The 17,765-nt window shown below is 35.7% G+C and overlaps 1 protein-coding gene across 2 annotated transcripts in view; it reads right to left on the bottom strand.

Annotated features, from left to right (window-relative positions):
- Window positions 1–1,999: 1,999 nt before the first annotated feature.
- The window catches only part of LOC150105766 (nudC domain-containing protein 2-like), a 39,273-nt gene continuing 23,507 nt past the window's right edge, over window positions 2,000–17,765 (bottom strand). Inside the window, exons 3-4 of one of the 2 annotated variants that reach the window (XM_090393562.1) lie at window positions 16,539–16,693; window positions 2,000–2,244 (exon numbers count right to left, since the gene is read on the bottom strand). In XM_090393562.1, the coding sequence (XP_090249688.1) occupies window positions 2,143–2,244; window positions 16,539–16,693 (257 nt within the window). In that variant the 3' untranslated portion in view covers window positions 2,000–2,142. The remainder of the gene's footprint in view (window positions 2,245–16,538; window positions 16,694–17,765) is intronic. The other variant, XM_090393563.1, reaches the window with a different exon arrangement.

The following is a 17,765-nucleotide window of genomic DNA, read 5'->3' as shown; positions in this document are numbered from 1 at the left end:
ATATTTGGAAGTCACTTATTACATCTTTCCACGTGTCAAACTAACTTTTCTGTCAACTATTACACACTTACACAAAGACTGACCCATGCCACATTCCATGTGTTTTCTGTTTTTTACTTTTCTATAATAGTTCCTGTATGTTTGTTTCATAGTTATGTACGAGGGTGGTATGAAAAGTTCTTGGCTTCAACGATAGATAGAAAAAAAAATCTTGCCGATAGTGTTGCTAAGTTGGTACATCTGTTATAAGCATCCATGTGAAATTGCAAGTCATTCTATCAAGTTGTTTTATACAGCTGTCTGAAGCAAAAGTGTTGTCTGTATCCCTTGAAATGGATAAAATTGAGTATCATGCTGTTATAAAATTCTTTGTAAAAGAAGGTTTAAAGCCAAAAGAAATTCATTCGAAGTTTATAAAAGTTCATGGGCACTCTTCTTTGTTTTTGACAATTAAGAAATGGGCTGCCGAGTTTAAATGTGGCTGTACCAGCCTTGAAGATGATCCACGGGAAGGATGTCCAAAAAGTGTAACAACACCAGAAATCATTGATTAAGTGCACGATATGGTATTGGATGACTGGCGAGTCAGCAATTGCATGCACTTTAAGACTACAGGCATTTCAAAAGAATGTGTGGGATATGTTTTGCATGAAGAAATGCAAATGAAAAAGCTTTGCACAAGATGGGTGCTGTGCTTGCTCACAGCAGATTAAAAATGCACTCGCATGAAAATCTCTGAACAGTGCTTGGAGTATTTTAACAAGAATAAAACTGATTTTGTGCATCTATTTATTACTATAGATGAGACTTGGATTCACCATTACACACCAGAATCCAAACAGCAGTCAAAACAATGGACAGAAGCTGGTTGTTCAGCCAAAGAAGACAAAGTCGGTTCCATCAGCAGGAAAGGTCATGGGATGCTAAAGGCATTTTGTTTATTAATTATCTTGAAATGGGTAAAACAATAACTGGGAAATGTTATTCCGATCTTTTAACCAGATCTTTTCTCATGAATTTTTTCATGAGAAAAGATCAGACCAGATCTTTTCTCATGAAAAAATTCATGAGAAAAGATCTGGTTTGCAGAAGAAAAAAACATCTTTCGTCAGGACAATGCACCTGCTCCAACTTCTGTCTCCTCCCGAAACTAAAACTCTTTCTCGCTGGTCAGCGTTTTTCTTCAAATCAAGAGGTGATTGCAGCTGTAGAGGGGTATTTTGCAGATCTTACTGAGAACCATTACAGGGACAGGATAATGGCGCTGGAATAAATGTATTAGTCTTAAGGGAGATTATGTTGAAAAATAAAAATAATTTTGAAATTATAAAAATTCGTTTTTTCATTGTTAGGCTGAGAACTTTTCGGACCACCCTCGTAATGGTTCACATTTACCCCTTTATTGTATTATTATTTTATTTTATTTTTTTTGTTCTTCCTAACCCAAGAAGCCACTAGCTAGTCAGTATAATCATCTGTACTATTATGGCCTAATAAAAGCCAATGTCAGAAAGTGAGGAAGTGCCATACTTTGTATTGCATAAATTGAGGTACTAACTTATTATTTTTTTTTATGATGTTATTCTAACCAAATTTCGTCTTAGTACAGTTTAATTTATACATAATTTATGTATGTCATAAGTATCTCAGTATTAAATATTTTCAATTTAATATAGATTTCATCTGCATTGTCTACTATAGCATGCTAATCAAATAAGAATTTGTTATAAGGTTTGTCCAGCTCTATCATTCATAATTTAATAAAAGAATAAGTTTCACATGAGACAACGAAAATTATCTGTTAGTAACACTATAACACTAAAATTGCTTATTTTCATTGCAAGTATATTCTAAAAATAGATGCGTATGTGTGCTTGACTCCAAAACTGGAGGTTATTCCTATAAAGCTGGTAGCTGCTAGAGAAATGCTTAACTGATAATGAAAACTGGTAAAAAAACTATAGCAATGCTTTTAGCATATTGTTTTCAAAAACCATAATGAGAGCGAGATCAAGATATTTTATTGTATAACATTTTTCAGTGATAAAAAAAGCTTCTCACACTTAATCAAAAATGTTTATTATGATTATGTAGCAATTTTTAGATTTTCTTCCACCTCCAAAATTTTGTTTTTAGAGATTCTCACTTTCCATATTTAGCTTGCATATTTTCTCCCATTGTTGGTAGTGGTAAATCATCATAGCATTTTGAAAGAGAGGCTCCACTAAAATCAAAACCAGGATTCTGAAAGTAAAAATATGATATTTCTACAATCTACTAAAACTAGATAATACTTGGTGGAAAATTTCCAGTATTGAGACCACATGTTTTTTAGACATATAACAAGTTCGATGAGATGAAGAAATACAACCTACAAATTCGTTCCGTAAGATGTCAGACATACATTGTCAAGGGGTACTAGCAAAAGCTATACAAAAAAAAAAAAAAAAAAAAAAAACGTTACAACACGTATACAGTAATTAATTTAACATAAATACATCACTGTTTGTATATTTCTGCTAGTATCCCTGACAATGTAAGTTGGACAACTTACAAAGCTTGTAGAGTTGTATTTAGTTTATTAAACTTGTTATATGTCTAAAAACGTGTTCTCAGTGCCAGAAATTTTCTACAGAATTGCTAAACGACAGAAACTTACAAATTCATACAGATATCTCAAAGGCCACATCACATTTGTGGTCTTGTAGACATCTCAAAGGCCACATCACATTTGTGGTCTTGTAGACATCTCCAAAGACCACAAATATGATGCATTCTAGAAAAATTCATGATTAGAATTCACGCCTTGCATCATAAAATTCCTTAACATTAATTCTTACAAAAGTGAGACGTGCATTTTTATAATTATAATATTAATAAAAAAAGTTGTGCCATTCTAAATATCATTATTTCATACTGAATTCTAACTGTAGGTCTGATTTCAAACCTCTAAATAGATAAATGAGATGATTTAACTGAATTACCTTATCTGCATGTCTTTGTGACCAATACTGATTGTTCTCATTAACAATTGGTATTGTTCACTTAGTAGAAAGTTCTGGTAAATAAGAATTTTCACATATTAAAGTTCTAACTTTCTGATAAATAAGTCAATAAGGGCTCAACATAAACTATGGGAATCCACTGTGTAAAAAATTAAAAATCATTATATTCTGAAAATCAGCATAACAGGAAATAATTAAATGAAAATCCCATAAAATAAAAAATAAGCAAATAAATGACATGACTCTGAGATATGTCTGAGATAATTCTAATAAGTAAATATTAAGTAAAAGACTAATGCTGGACAACAATGCACAGCACAAAGATCTGCAACTAGATGTGTTATAGAAACGCGTGGTAGACATAATACTTTGCAAAAAACAAATAAGTTTAACATGTGTAAAAGAAATTACAATTTAAGAACTCCTATATATTTCACCCACTGCAACACGAGCATCATTCTGGGAGAGAGCAAAAGAAATGGTTACGATGTTCAAAATATAAATCCAAGATTAAGATTAGGACAATGATGTAAGTTTCAAACGTTTCAAGGAATAAACAATCAAATTTAAATCTACTTTAAGTGCAAAATCTTTGTCTGATCCTAATAAACTATGTCTGGTGTCAAAGACATGAGAAGCAAGGTGCAAAATCTCTATTTCTAGAAATTTTATGTAATCTTTAAGTTCTTGGATTCTGATCTTGGGGTGCTTAAGGATCAAGGCTGTATAACTGAGAGGAGACCCCTCCACATAGCCTTTAAAGGAATGAGGAGAACCGACCAGGGCTTCTAACCTAATGTCCAATCCTCACCTTCTCGTGGTGCACCCTGTTGGGTATCTACTTGGATACTGAACGAACGAGGATGGGCTGGCAATTTGGGATTTAGCCGACCAAATTGTATTCTTATTGGTTAAACCAAAATAAAAAATGATGGTATGACATGACAAAATTTCATGCCGGCTGGGGTGTCGCCCAATTAAACAAGGGCCCCATTGTTTTCGTCAGAGAACAATGGGCAAACAGCTAAAAGTCAGCTACTGAAACAAATCTGAAAACAAACCACAACTCAACATTACCACAGTTAAAGATTGGTACTATCAACATATGTAATTCCTCAGCTAGCTCCATTTCTTTGCCATTCAGGCAAAGAAATGGAGCTAGCTGAGGAATTAGATAAGTACCAGATCGACATAATAGGGGTGACTGAACCAAAAAAAAAGACAAAAACTGGTGAGATCTTTCTGAGCAATAAATATAAAATGTTATATTCAGCCAATGACAATCAAGAAAAAGAAGGAGTATCCATAGTATTCAACACAAAATACGAGGCTAATCTACTTGAATGGCAAGCAATATCAAGTAGAGTAATGTGGGCAAATATGAGAATGGGGAACTGGACAATGAGACTTATTTGTGCTAATGGTCCCACAGAAGGTTCTACTAAGGCAGAAGTGAGGAATTTTTTGAGGCTTTAGAAAAAGCTACTGACACAATGAAAAAGGAAAAGCTGGTCCTCGTTGGGGATCTAAATAGCAGAGTAGGAAACGATTGTGAGACATACAAAAATATTTTGGTAAAATTTGGAGAAAAGAGCAAAGCTAATAATAATGGTAAATATCTGTTGGATTTCTGCTCAGGACATGGACTGGTTATTACTAACACGATGTTCCAACATAAAAATGTGCACAAATTAACATGGAAAGAGGAAAGGAATAAGAAAAGTCTCATTGACTATGTTATTGTTGATAGTGATGTTTTCTCCCTTTTGCAGGACACCAGAGTGTACAGAGGATTTGAAATTGGAAGTGATCACTATTTATTCTTCAGCAGGATAAAATTGAATTTCATATTGAAAAGAATAACATATAAAAAAGTTTTAAAGTGAATAAAAGTTGAGCTGCTCTCAGATGCTGTAGACTAAAATACACAAAGATTATTAAAGAAAAAATGAAAGAGTTTAAGAACAGGAATCAAACCTTGGAGATTCAGTGGCAAACTCTGAAGAAAAGATTGATTGATTGATTCTGCCAGAGAGGCATGTGGTGAGGTTGTCTGTAAGGATAAAAAAATCAGAACTCCCTGGTGGACACAGGAAGTTAAAGAGGCAGTGAAGGAAAAGAAGAAAGCATATCAAATGTTCTTGTCAAATAAGTGAGCTTGTGCTCTTAGAGAATACAGAGTCAAATGTAAGAAAGCTAAACACTGTAAAACTGGCTAAGCAAAAGTCATAGGAGGATGTTAGTAAGAACATAGAAAATAAATATCAAGAAGGTGGCAAAATATTCTGGAGGTTGTTGAAGAAGCTTAGGAATGGGGGAAAGAGTGCTGTAAAAGGAGTTAGAGATGATAAAGGTGACATGAAAACGGGAGAAAAAGATATCCTTGAAGTATGGAGTAATTACTTTGAAAAACTGCTAAATGAAACAAGCAGTGATGACAGCACAGTGGTAAAAAACACTGACCAGGCATGCAGTCAGGAATACATATCCATACTTGAAGTAGAAAAAGCCATCAAAGGCTTGAAATGTGGAAAGGCAGCAGGAGTAGATGATATTCGACCAGAAATGCTGACGTATGGTGGTATAAGAATCTTACAGTGGCTGCACTGCATAGTTCAGAAAGCCTGGACAGAGGGACGAATTCCCGATGATTGGAGTAGAGCTCTCATAGTACCAGTATATAAAAAGGGAAATAAAACTGAATGTGAGAATTATAGAGGTATTTCCCTACTGAGTGTTCCTGGCAAGATCTATGCAAGTATACTTGAGAAACGGTTGAGAAGAATTGTGGAAGAAAAGCTTGGTGAAGAACAAGCTGGATTCAGGCCAAATAGAGGCTGTCAGGATCAGATTTTCACTTTACGACAAATAGTTGAGAAAGCATGGGAATATAACAGAGATCTGTATTTAAGTTTTGTCGATTTGTAAAAAGCATATGACAAGGTGCCAAGAGTGAAGCTATTCAATACGCTACAGTTATATGGTGTCAAAGGGGCATTATATCAAGCAATACTTAGTCTTTATTTGAGTTGTAAGTTAGCAGTTAGAATTGAAGGAAGTACAGGAAGATGGTTTAAATCTGGTGTAAGACAAGGATGTACATTATCCTCCCCCTGTTATTCATTATCTATATGGATAACATTATGAAGGAAAGTGGTATTAAACATGATATCAAAATTGGAGATGTTAATGTCAGCTCTTTGCTTTATGCGGATGATGTTATACTTCTAAATAAATCCGCTACAAGTCTGCAAGATTCTCTGACTAAATTGAATAGCTGTTGTAATAGATATGGTATGAAGGTCAGCAATAAAAAGACAAAAACAATGAAAATAGGCAGAATCATTGAAAATGTCAACTGTGTTGTGAATGGAGAGCCTGTGGAACAAGTAAAACATTTCAGCTACGTAGGTACGATTTTTACTGAATATGGTAAATTAAATATAGAAATAGACAACAGAATCAGCAAAGCTGGTATGGTGGGAAGTCAATTGAATAAATTCATATGAATAAGAGAGAAATTAGTCGGAACATTAAATTAGCTGTATATAGAAGACAGTATTCAAACCAGTTTTAACTTATGGATCTGAGAGCTGGGTCAGAAGTAAAACACTTGACCAAAGACTAGGACCACAGATATGAGAATCCTGAGAAACATTATAGATGTGAACAGATGGCATCAATGGGAATATCATATTAAAAACGAGGATATTAGAAAAGAACTTGACATTGTCAACATCTAGGAATGCGTTAGCAGAACTAATCTCAGGTCGTATGGTCACTTAAACAGAATCGACAAAGAAAGATTAGCAAAACAAGTGTTCTCTGCCAGGTTGGCAGCAAAACGACCCAGAGGAAGACCAAGATATAGGTGGATTGATACGGTACAAAGTGCCTTAGACGATAGAAATATAAGATCTGATAATGTTGGAGTCTTGACAAGTAACAGACTGATTTGGAGGAAAATTATAGATAAGGAGTTAGTAATGATGTAAATTTTTCATGTAGTACTATCATATCCTGTACACCCCTTGAGAGTACATGGCAGGAATTTGATGATGATGATGATGATTTTGATCTTAGTAGAACAGCCAGTTTGTCCAAAATAGCAACGTTGACAGGAACACGGTACTTGACAAACACCAGATAAGGATAGTGGAAGCAATTTATGATTAGTAAATGGGAGGAAAGAAGATAACTTTCATGCAGATTTGAAAATAGTATACAATTTATATTTTCAAGAATCCTTGCTATATGTTAAGAGTCAAAGCTATATAACTGAGAGGAGACCTCCGCATAGCCTTTAAAGGTATGCAGAAAACCGATCAGGGCTTCTGACTTAATGTCCACTCCTCACCTTCTCATGATGCACCCTGTTAGGTATCTTCCTGGATAGTCAACGGAAGAGGATGGGCTGGAAATTTGGGATTTAGCCGAAATTGTATTCTTATTGGCTTAAACCAAAATTTCAAATAATGGAACAACATGAGAGAATTTAATGCCGGCTGGGGCGTTGCCCGGTCAAACAAGGGGGGGGGGGGGCAGCCCCTGTGGTTTTCGCAAAGGAACCAGGGCAAACAGCAAAAAGTCAGCTACTGGAACAAATCCTAAACTCCAGCCCAACTCAAGATCGGTACTATCATCATAAGAAGCCTGAATGGCAAAGATGTGGAGCTAGCTGAGGAACTGGATAAGTAACAGATCGACATAATAGGAGTGACTGAACCAAAAAAAAAGACAAAAACTGATGAGATCTTTCTGAGCAATAAATATAAAATGTTATATGCAGCCAATGGCAATCAAGGAAAAGAAGGAGTAGCGATAGTATTCAACACAAAATACGAGGCTAATCTTCTTGAATGGCAGTCAGTCTCAAGTAATGTGGGAAAATATGAGAATGGGGAACTGGACAATGAGACTTATTTGTGCCAATGGTCCCACAGACCAAATTGTATTCTTATTGGTTAAACCAAAATAAAAAATGATGGTACGAAATGACGAAATTTCATGCCGGCTTGGGTGTCGCCCGGTTAAACTAGGCCCCTGTTGTTTTCGCCAGGGAACAAGGGCGAACAGCGAAAAGTCAGCTAGTGGAACATATCTGAAAACAAACCCCACCTCAACATCACCAGAGTTAAAGATTGGTACTATCAACATAAGGTAATTCCTCAGCTAGCTCCATTTCTTTGCCATTCAGGCAAAGAAATGGAGCTAGCTGAGGAATTAGATAAGTACCAGATCGACATAACAGGGGTGATTGAACCAAAAAAAAAGACAAAAACTGGCGAGATCTTTCTGAGCAATAAATATAAAATGTTATATTCAGCCAATGACAATCAAGGAAAAGAAGGAGTATCCATAGTATTCAACACAAAATACGAGGCTAATCTTCTTGGATGGCAGGCAGTAGTGTGATGTGGGTGGAAATGAGAATGGGGAAACTGGACAATGATTATTTGTGCCTGCTGTCCCACGAAAGGTTCTATTAAGGTAGAAGTGGAGGAATTTTTTGAGGCTTTAGAGAAAACTGACACAATGAAAAAGGGAAAAGTTAGCACTTGTTGGGGATCTAAATAGTAGAGTAAGAAATGATTGTCAGACATACAAAAATATTTTGGGAAAATACCTGTTCGATTTCTGCTCAGGACATGGACTGATTATTACTAACACAATGTTCCAACATAAAAATGTGCACAAATTAACATGGAGAGAAGAGAAAAAGAATAAGAAAAGTCTCATTGCCAATGTTATTGTTGATAGCGATGTTTTCTTGCTGGTGCAGGACACCAGAGTGTATAGAGGATTTGAAATTGGAAGTGATCACCATTTAGTCTTGAGCAGGATAAAATTAAATGTCATATTGAAAAGAATAACATGTAAGAAAGTTTTAAAGCGAATAAAAGTTGAGCAGCTCTTAGATGTGAACTGTAGATTAAAATATACAAACATTATACAAGAAAAAATGAAAGAGTTTGAGAATAGGAACCAAACCTTGGAGATTCAGTGGCAAGCCCTGAAGAAAACACTGATTGATTCAGTCAAAGAGGCATATGGTGAGGTTGTTTGCAATGATAGAAAAATCCGAACTCCATGGTGGACACAGTAAGTTAAAGAGGAAGTGAAGGAGAAGAAGAAAGCATATCAAAAGTTCCTGGCAAATAAGTCAGCTTGTGCTCTTAGAGAATACAGAGACAAATGTAAGAAAGCTAAACACTGTAAAACTGGCTAAGCAAAAGTCATAGGAGGATGTTAGTAAGAACATAGAAAACAAATATCAAGGTGGCAAAAGATATTCTAGAGGTTGTTGAAGAAGCTTGAAAATGAAACTGATCATGGAGGACAGAGTGCTGTAAAAGTAATTAGAGATGATAAAGGTTACATGAAAACAGGAGAAAAAGATATCCTTCAAGTATGGAGTAATTACTTCGAAAAATTGCTAAATGAAACAAGCAGTGATGACAGCACAGTGGTAAAAAACACTGACAGGCATGTAGTTAGGAATACATATCCATACTTGAAGTAGAAAAAGCCATCAAAGGCTTGAAATGTGGAAAGGCAGCAGGAGTGGATGATATTCAGCCAGAAATGCTCAAGTATGAGGTATAGAAGTTTTACAGTGGATGCACTGCATAGTTCAGAAGGCTTGGACATAGGAACGAATTCCAGATGATTGGAGTACAGTTCTCATAAAAGGGAAATAAAACAATGTGAGAATTACGGAGGTATTTCATTACTGTGTGTTCCCGGTAAGATATATGCAAGTATACTTGAGAAATGGTTGAGAAGAATTGTGGAAGAGAAGCTTGGTGAAGAACAAGCTTGATTCAGGCCAAATAGAGGCTGTCAGGATCAGATTTTCACCTTACACAGATAGTTGAAAAATCATGGGAATATAACAAAGTTTTTAAGTTTTGTCGATCTAGAAAAGGCATATGACAAGGGAGAGAGAAAAGCTATTCAAAACACTACAGTTATATGGTGTTAATGGGTCATTATATCAAGCAATACTTAGTCTTTATTTGAGTTGTAAGTTAGCAGTTAGAACTGAAGGAAGTACAAGATGGTGGTTTAATGTTAAATCCAGACAAGGATGTACATTATCCCCTCTGTTATTCATTATCTATATGGATCACGTTATGAAGGAAAGTGGTATTAAACCTGATATCAAAATTGGAGATGTTAATCTCGGCTCTTTGCTGTATGCGGATCATTGTATACTTCTAAATACATCTGCTACAAGTCTGCAAGATTCCCTGATTAAATTATATAACTGTTGTAATAGATATGGTAGGAAGGTCAGCATTAAAAAGACAATGAAAATAGGCAGAAACATTGAAAATATCAACTGCATTATGAATGGAGCACCTATAGAACAAGTAAAACATTTCAGCTATTTAGGCACGATTTTTAGTGAAAATGGTACATGAAATATAGAAATAAACAACAGAATCAACAAAGCTGGTATGATAGGAAATCAACTGAATAAATGTATATGGAATAAGAGAAAAATTAATCAAAATACTAAATTACTTTGTTTAACTATATACAAGACAGTGTTCAAACCAATTTTAACTTATGGATCTGAGAGCTGGGTCAAACGTAAAACACTTGATCAAAGACTAGAGACCACAGACATGAGAGTCCTGAGAAAGATTAGAGGGGTGAACAGATTGCTTCAGTGGCAATATCATATTAAATACGAGGATATTAGGAAAGAACTTAATATTGTTAGCATCCAGGAATGTGTTAGCAGAGCTAATCTGAGGTGGTATGATCACTTAAACAGAATGGGAGAGGAAAGATTAGCAAAACAAGTGTTCTCTGCCAGGTTGGCAGGAAAAAGACCCAGAGGAAGACCAAGATATATTTCGATTGATACAGTAAAAAGTGCCTTAGAAGACAGAAATATAAGACCTGATAATATTGGAGTCTTGATAGGTAACAATTTGGAGGAAAATTGTAGATAGGAAGTTAGTAATGATGTAGTACCAGTGCTTTTTTTCTGGCGGTATGCAACGGTACGTAGTACTCACACCTTTTTTCTTAAGTTTTTAAAAATTTGCGATTTATTGACAGCAAAATGTATTATAAAGTATTGTGTTCACGAATTGAATTTTCAGTATCAGTGCAATCATTGTTCAATATGAGTAAAATAAGTAGTTACGTTATGCCAATAAGTAAAAAAAAGAAGGCCGAAGAAGCAGAAATTGTTGAATCTACTTGTGATCCTGTAAAACAGAAAACTAGCACCGAAAATACACTTGGTGAAGAGGATCACGAAACCAAGACTGAAGATCCACGTGGTCAAAAGTAAGCAGATTCTGATAATGATTGGCCCGAATGTTGGACACATTTGCAGAAAAATGACTTCTGCAAGAGAAACGATGGCTCTATGTCAAGAATAAAATGTTGGGCTGTAAAGTGTGTCATGATGTTGGAAGTCTTGCCATTGATAAACACATGAGAACGAAAATTTCAGTGGAGTGGGCAAATGGTAAAATCAGTCAAAAAAAAAAAAAAAAACATAGCAAATCCCGTAGGATAGACAGGAAGATCTGGAGAAATATGCATGGCTGAACACCAAAAAGACGTACAATACAAAAGAGAACAAAAAACGGGTCTTGCTTTCCATACCACTTCCACTGGATACGATGTACTCTGGCAAAAAACGACGATGTCATACATAGAAAACAACTGCTACATAAGAAAATTTAAAGAAGCTGCTAATATGCTGAAAAACCCAACCCAATGAAATAAAAATCAAAGTTTAATTCTCCATCAAGTGTGGTCAGCTCTAATAAAAAAAACTATCTCAATCTGAGCTTGGACTGTATGAACAAGAACATGTGACATCGTCCAGTACTGTTCAACGTCAATAACGTTTTATATCTGCATTCTGTTATTTGAGTTTATGAATAGCCAGATGGTTATGATTTGTAGTTATTAATTTCTCTTGTTTAATAAGTTATACTATTTAGCCCTGAAGATGTAAATCCTATGATTTACGAAACTTGTTGGGAATGACAGCAATATACACTGTATATATTTCTTGGAAAGTTTAACATATAAACATTTTAGCATGCAAGAAATGAAATAACTCACTTTATAGTAAGAGTGGTTGGCGGTAAAGAGTGAGAGGAAAAGTCCTTTTTAGGACTTCCAGGGTAATGAATGGCAATGCTGTAGCCAATGTATAAGCACCTCCGTAGTGCAATTGGAAGAACGACGGTACACTGCGCCCTTCGATTGGAATAGGCCTAAGTTCGATTCTCGTCGCGACGGGAGGAATCTTTATCTGGATGATTTTCGATCAGAGGTGAGTTATCTGATCTCATACGGAGGTAGCAGGGTTTTTTCTCCTGGAAACTCAGGTTTTTCATCCCCCATACAGACAAATCGGCCCTTCAGAACACATGCAATTTACAGACATAGAATACTAGTTGTAGTGGTGGTAGAGGTGGGCGGTAGATGGTGTTGATGGAGATGATTCGTAGTAGAGGTTTGGTGTAGTGGTTGAGACAGTTGTGTAGGTGTTCTCCCATGATGAGCCTTCGGACTCCTTGGAGGTGTCAGGAATAATAATAATAATATAAAAAGAAAAGAAAATTTTTTGTATGATTCAAAGATTTAAAAGCTAATTTAAAGAAAATAAATTATGTGAGTTAGAAAAAATTATCTGATCAAGCTGACAGTTGGAAAAAAAAGTAAGTTGAGGAAACAAACATGTATCATTTCCCATTATGCAAATCTACAACTGTCTATGCACACATAAAGTAAAGAAAACATTTGTATAGAGCAGAATTGCAAGTGTGAAATCTGAATTCTATCTACAGTGTTAAAGGATGGCTCCTGTGAAAGAACCTTCAAGCAATTTAAAAAACAGAATGATTGAATATCTGAAAGATGGAATGTCTCAAAGACAAGTAGCTAGATTACTAAAATGTGCTCAAAGTACTGTATGCGACATTTGGAAAGAATATCGTTCGACTTAGTGTAAAAAGCATGCCTCGAAATGGATGTCCACGTGCCACCTCATGCAGACAGAAAACTGGCTGTTGCGAGGACCATGTGGCATTCAACATCCAAACAACTTAATGCTGCATGGTTGAACTACAGAGTGAAGGTAAGTGACTGCACAGTATGAAATCAGCTGAATGGTCAAGAATTTACCACAAAAAAGTGCATTTCCAATGGTGTTAAAATCATGTAAATAGCGAATTTGATGACTGGAAAAAAAGTCATTTTTAGTGACGTATCTTGAATTTGCCTTAGAACTTATAACGATGCCTTTGCATGGAGAAGAGTGAAAAGTTCTTCAATGAGTACATTAATACCAAGGCTAAATTTTCACCCTCATTTACTGTTTGAGGTTGAATGACATCACAAAGTGCTGGAAAACTGTGCCGTGTTACGTACAGTAAACTCCAAAGTCTATTAAAAAATTTTAGAGCCTTTTTTGGTTCCTAGTATCGAAAAATGGTTCCACGATTCCAATGACTTCATTTTTCAAGATGATAATGCATCTTGTCACCACAGCAGACGAATCAAGAACTATCTGCAAAACAATGGAAACACTCCAATTAAAACTATGACTTGGTCTTTGAATAGCCGGGAATTTAATCTGATCAAAAATGTTTGAAATATTTTAAAGTGAAAAATTGACACCAAAAGGCCAACAAATGTCAAGCAATCGCAGATAGCTGGAGTGAAATTCCACTGACTGACTGTCAAAAATTTATTGAGTCCATGCCATACTGAGTTAGGTAATCAGCTATGTATTTTCTGATCAAAGAATGATCACATACTTTTTTCTTTGGTGTTTGATTTTCCATTCACCTAATTTCTGGTTAAAACTATAAAATATTTTTTGTAATAAATTTTATTTCTTTGTTAATCATATTTATATTCATAACTTCAAATTGAACAAAATTTATGTATTGAGGAAAAATAAATCCACGCCATACTGAGTTAGGTGATCAGATATGTATTTCCTGATCAAAGAATGATGACATACTTTTTTCTTTGGTGTTTGATTTTCCATTCACCTAATTTCTGGTTAAAACTATGAAATATTTTTTGTAATAAATTTTATTTATTTCTTAATCGTATTTATATTCATAACTTCAAATTGAACAAAATTTATTTATCGAGGAAAAATAAATCTTAATATATATATATATATATACAATGTTAGTGTTACAGTTGTAGATCAGATATGTTTTGCCAGGGGTTGTATGACAGCTTGAATTGATATCGGATGGGTAATAATTCTGGATCGCAAATTTTTAAGATAACTGCAGAAATACATACTGGAAGAAGAGACTGGGATTCAGACTAATGGGCGTTTTTTCTGATATTTCCCTTACTGGGAAAATATCCAAGATGTAGTGGGCTGTTTGTGGTATAGTGAGAGGTGATTTTCCTTTTGTCTGTAGAAATGTTGGAGAAGGCTGATGTCAGCAGGTCAGCCTTATCTTTAAGTAGTAATGTTATCACACTATCTTTGTGTGTGTGTGTGTGAGAGAGAGAGAGAGAGAAGCAGTGCACCCAACAGGCTTTGGTTATTTTAAGAGATGTTGTGAATTGTAGTGTAGTCTAACGGCAAAACCGAGGTTTCTGACTTAAGCCTTTTGAGATATATCGAATTTTTATCATGAGTTGGTTTGGCACTTATTTCAGAACCATGGCTTGGAGAGTGGTAGTGGGGGATGGGGACATGTGGGATGGGAATAAAGGCTCTCATTCCAGCAAGGATTATTTCAGTTATTCAGTCAGAGCAGGTGCTTGGATTAGGAAAATGGAAAAAATAATCAGGCTATGGAAAAGAGATGCAGAGATAACAGAAATCATTCCATTTGGCACCACTTCAGTGCCAGAGAGCAAGTAGAGAACACAACCAGTGAGGCTGGTTGTGTGAAAGTTGAACTGTAGAAAAGGAAATGTGACATGGTCAGAGTTCTTAACAGGAAACTTGACATCTACATTGTATTGTAGGAAAAGCTAGTCAAGAAAAAAATCCAGGGTTTTGAGAGAATGGTAATGATGTTCCAAATAGAATGCTAGTATTCTATTTGGAACAAAGAATATAGGTTATGAGGTAGGTTCCATCCTGACATACAAAATTCGCACCAATTTTAAAACGTGTGAGAGTACCATCTCAGGGAAGCTATAAGTATATATAAGTATACCAGTTTCAACTCTCTACCTGCGACATTCAGCTGGAAGCACTCATTTAACTAACACGTGGCATGCTAAGTGGCGGTAATATTAAAAATTGAGTACCGTGCTGTGATAAAGTTTTTCACCAAAGAAGGGCTTTCCCCCAAGTGCTATCAAACAGCGATTTGATGGTATTTATGGGGAGGGTTCTCCTTCCTATTCCACCATGAAGGAATGGGCTAAATAGTTTTTCCTAGGAAGAGATCATCGAAAATGATCCTCATAATGGTCAGCCTTTCAATAATAACCATCTTTCGCATCATTCACGAAAAGCTTCACATGACAAAGTCAGTACGAGCTGGGGGGCCCCGAGTTCTCTCTTCAATTTAGAAGGAGGATTGTGTGACCAGTTCCCACAAGTTTTTAGAGCTTTGACAAGGGAATCGGAGAGAAGTGCTGAAATCCATAGTCACTGGGGATGAAATCATGTTCCTTTTTTATGATCCTCTTTCCAAAAGAGAATCCATGGAGTGACACAAACCAGGCAAAGCATCACCAAGCAAAGCCAATGTCACTCAGTTCCACCAAGAAGATCATGGCAACAATCTTTTGGGATTGCCATGGAATTCTCTTGCTTTACTTCACCATGAACGCAGAATATTATGCTTCACTCCTGCACAAACTTCAGTCCATATGGCTATTGAAAGCAGTGAAGGACTGTGGCTTCCAGGAGATTGAATACCCACCTTACAGCCCAGATCTAGCATCCAGTGACTACTACCTCTTCTCGAAACTGAAAAAAGACCTTTGAGGAAGAAAATTTGCAGATGACAATGAGGTGAAAGATGCAGTTTTAGGCCATTTTGCAGACAAAAGTACAGACTATTTTTCCCAAAGGCATAGAAATGTTAATTCAAATATGTGAAAAATGTGTTGAAGGGAGATTATGTTGAAAAGTGACACAGTTGTTTTCTTTCTGTCACCTCTAAAAGTTAGTCAGGCTGGAAACTTATGGAACCACCTTCATAGATGATTACTAATGACAAATACTTCAGCATCTCTTCAACCTGATCTGCAAGTTATAAAAGGGAAGCCAGTTTGAATTATATAACATGTAAGCCTCCAAATAGAAGGCAACTTAACTGTCTGAGTAATGACACTATAGAAAATCAACCTTCAGAGACACAATCAAAGATTAGTTATCTAAATTAATGGAGAGCAGTAAATGTGACAAACGAAAGCAACAAAATATTCAGAAAATCAGTGAAATCAAAATATTATGTAGGCTTTTAAAGATGGTTTATGTACATGATTAACAGAATTAAATTTCAGTCATTAAAATAGTAAGAATTTAAATTTTAAGTCAAATAATACCTCAATCTGAAATCGCTCCAGATCTAATTTTTTCTGCATCTCATGCCATGTCCAAGGATCAGGAATAAACTCTCCAACTAAAAGAGATGTCCAAATTTTTTCAGCTTTTGATGAATCAGCTTTCACTAACATTATCATAATTTTCTTTTTTTCTTCTAAAAAAAAAACAAAAATGTTAATTATATAAATATACCATTATTACTTATAACACAAATTATGAATGATGCAAGTAATCAAATGACATACATCTCCAATAATATACATGATATACCTAAGTGTCTAGCAAGTGGTATTCTCTTTAATTCTCAACTTTTCATGGCATGGATTCCACAAGGTTCCAAAAGCATTCTGCAGAAAGGCAGGCCCATGCAGATTTCAATGCACTCTGCACTGTCTCAGAGAGTGCAACACATGCACATATCTAAATGTTGACCATCATACAGATGGTCAGGGCATTTAGGCATCACTTAACAATATCAGGATACATATAACTAGAAAATACTCTCTATACTACCATCACCTGCTATATGATATGCTGGGCCTACTGATTCATGTTGCAGTAGCTATGTTCTGAAACTGGGGTTTGTCTGATCAGGAGATTGTTTTTTCACTCCTCAAATGCTGAACATCAGTGTTCCTGAGCTCACTATAACTGCATATTTTCAGCTGGTAGGAATGAAATCTTATGAGATCTGCTATCCCATCTGTGATGTAGTCCAACATATCATGCATTCTGATATGCTTCTGTAAACCACTGCTGCAATGCACTAACCATTTGACTAGATATGCAGTCCGTAAGACTGCTCAATTCTTATAACCCTTGAATGGCCTCAGCATGAACAAGATATTTCCAACTACAAGAAGAAAGCAGCTTGCTGACACAGCTGGATGCCTCCTGGTTGACTAAAAACCATTGTGCATTAACACCCCAGCATGATATCAGTTTCCTGGTACTTGTACTAGATTCTGGCATAGACTATGAAGCAACTCGGACACTTATGTCATTTATGCTCAGTCCATTGTGTTCAACTATTTGCTTTTTCTCTCTCTCTCTCTCTCTCTCTCACACACACACACACAGAGAGCAGCTATTTAATTGCTTTATATATCCCAGAATGGATATATTAATACATTAAAGGAGGTAGATAGAAACTGTACTGGTACTGTCTCTAGCAAAGCAGTGGAGTCCATGGATCAGATGTACTTAAACTGATTTGGGGGTGAGGG

The sequence above is a fragment of the Typopeltis vanoorti genome, chromosome 6 (genome assembly GCF_054136105.1).
Source record: "Typopeltis vanoorti isolate ZY-2024b chromosome 6, IOZ_Tvanoo_1.0, whole genome shotgun sequence".
In the NCBI taxonomy this organism is placed as follows: Eukaryota; Metazoa; Arthropoda; class Arachnida; order Uropygi; family Thelyphonidae; genus Typopeltis; species Typopeltis vanoorti.
The sequence above is the reverse complement of the archived record's forward strand: the minus strand, read 5'-3'. Positions and strand labels throughout refer to the sequence as shown.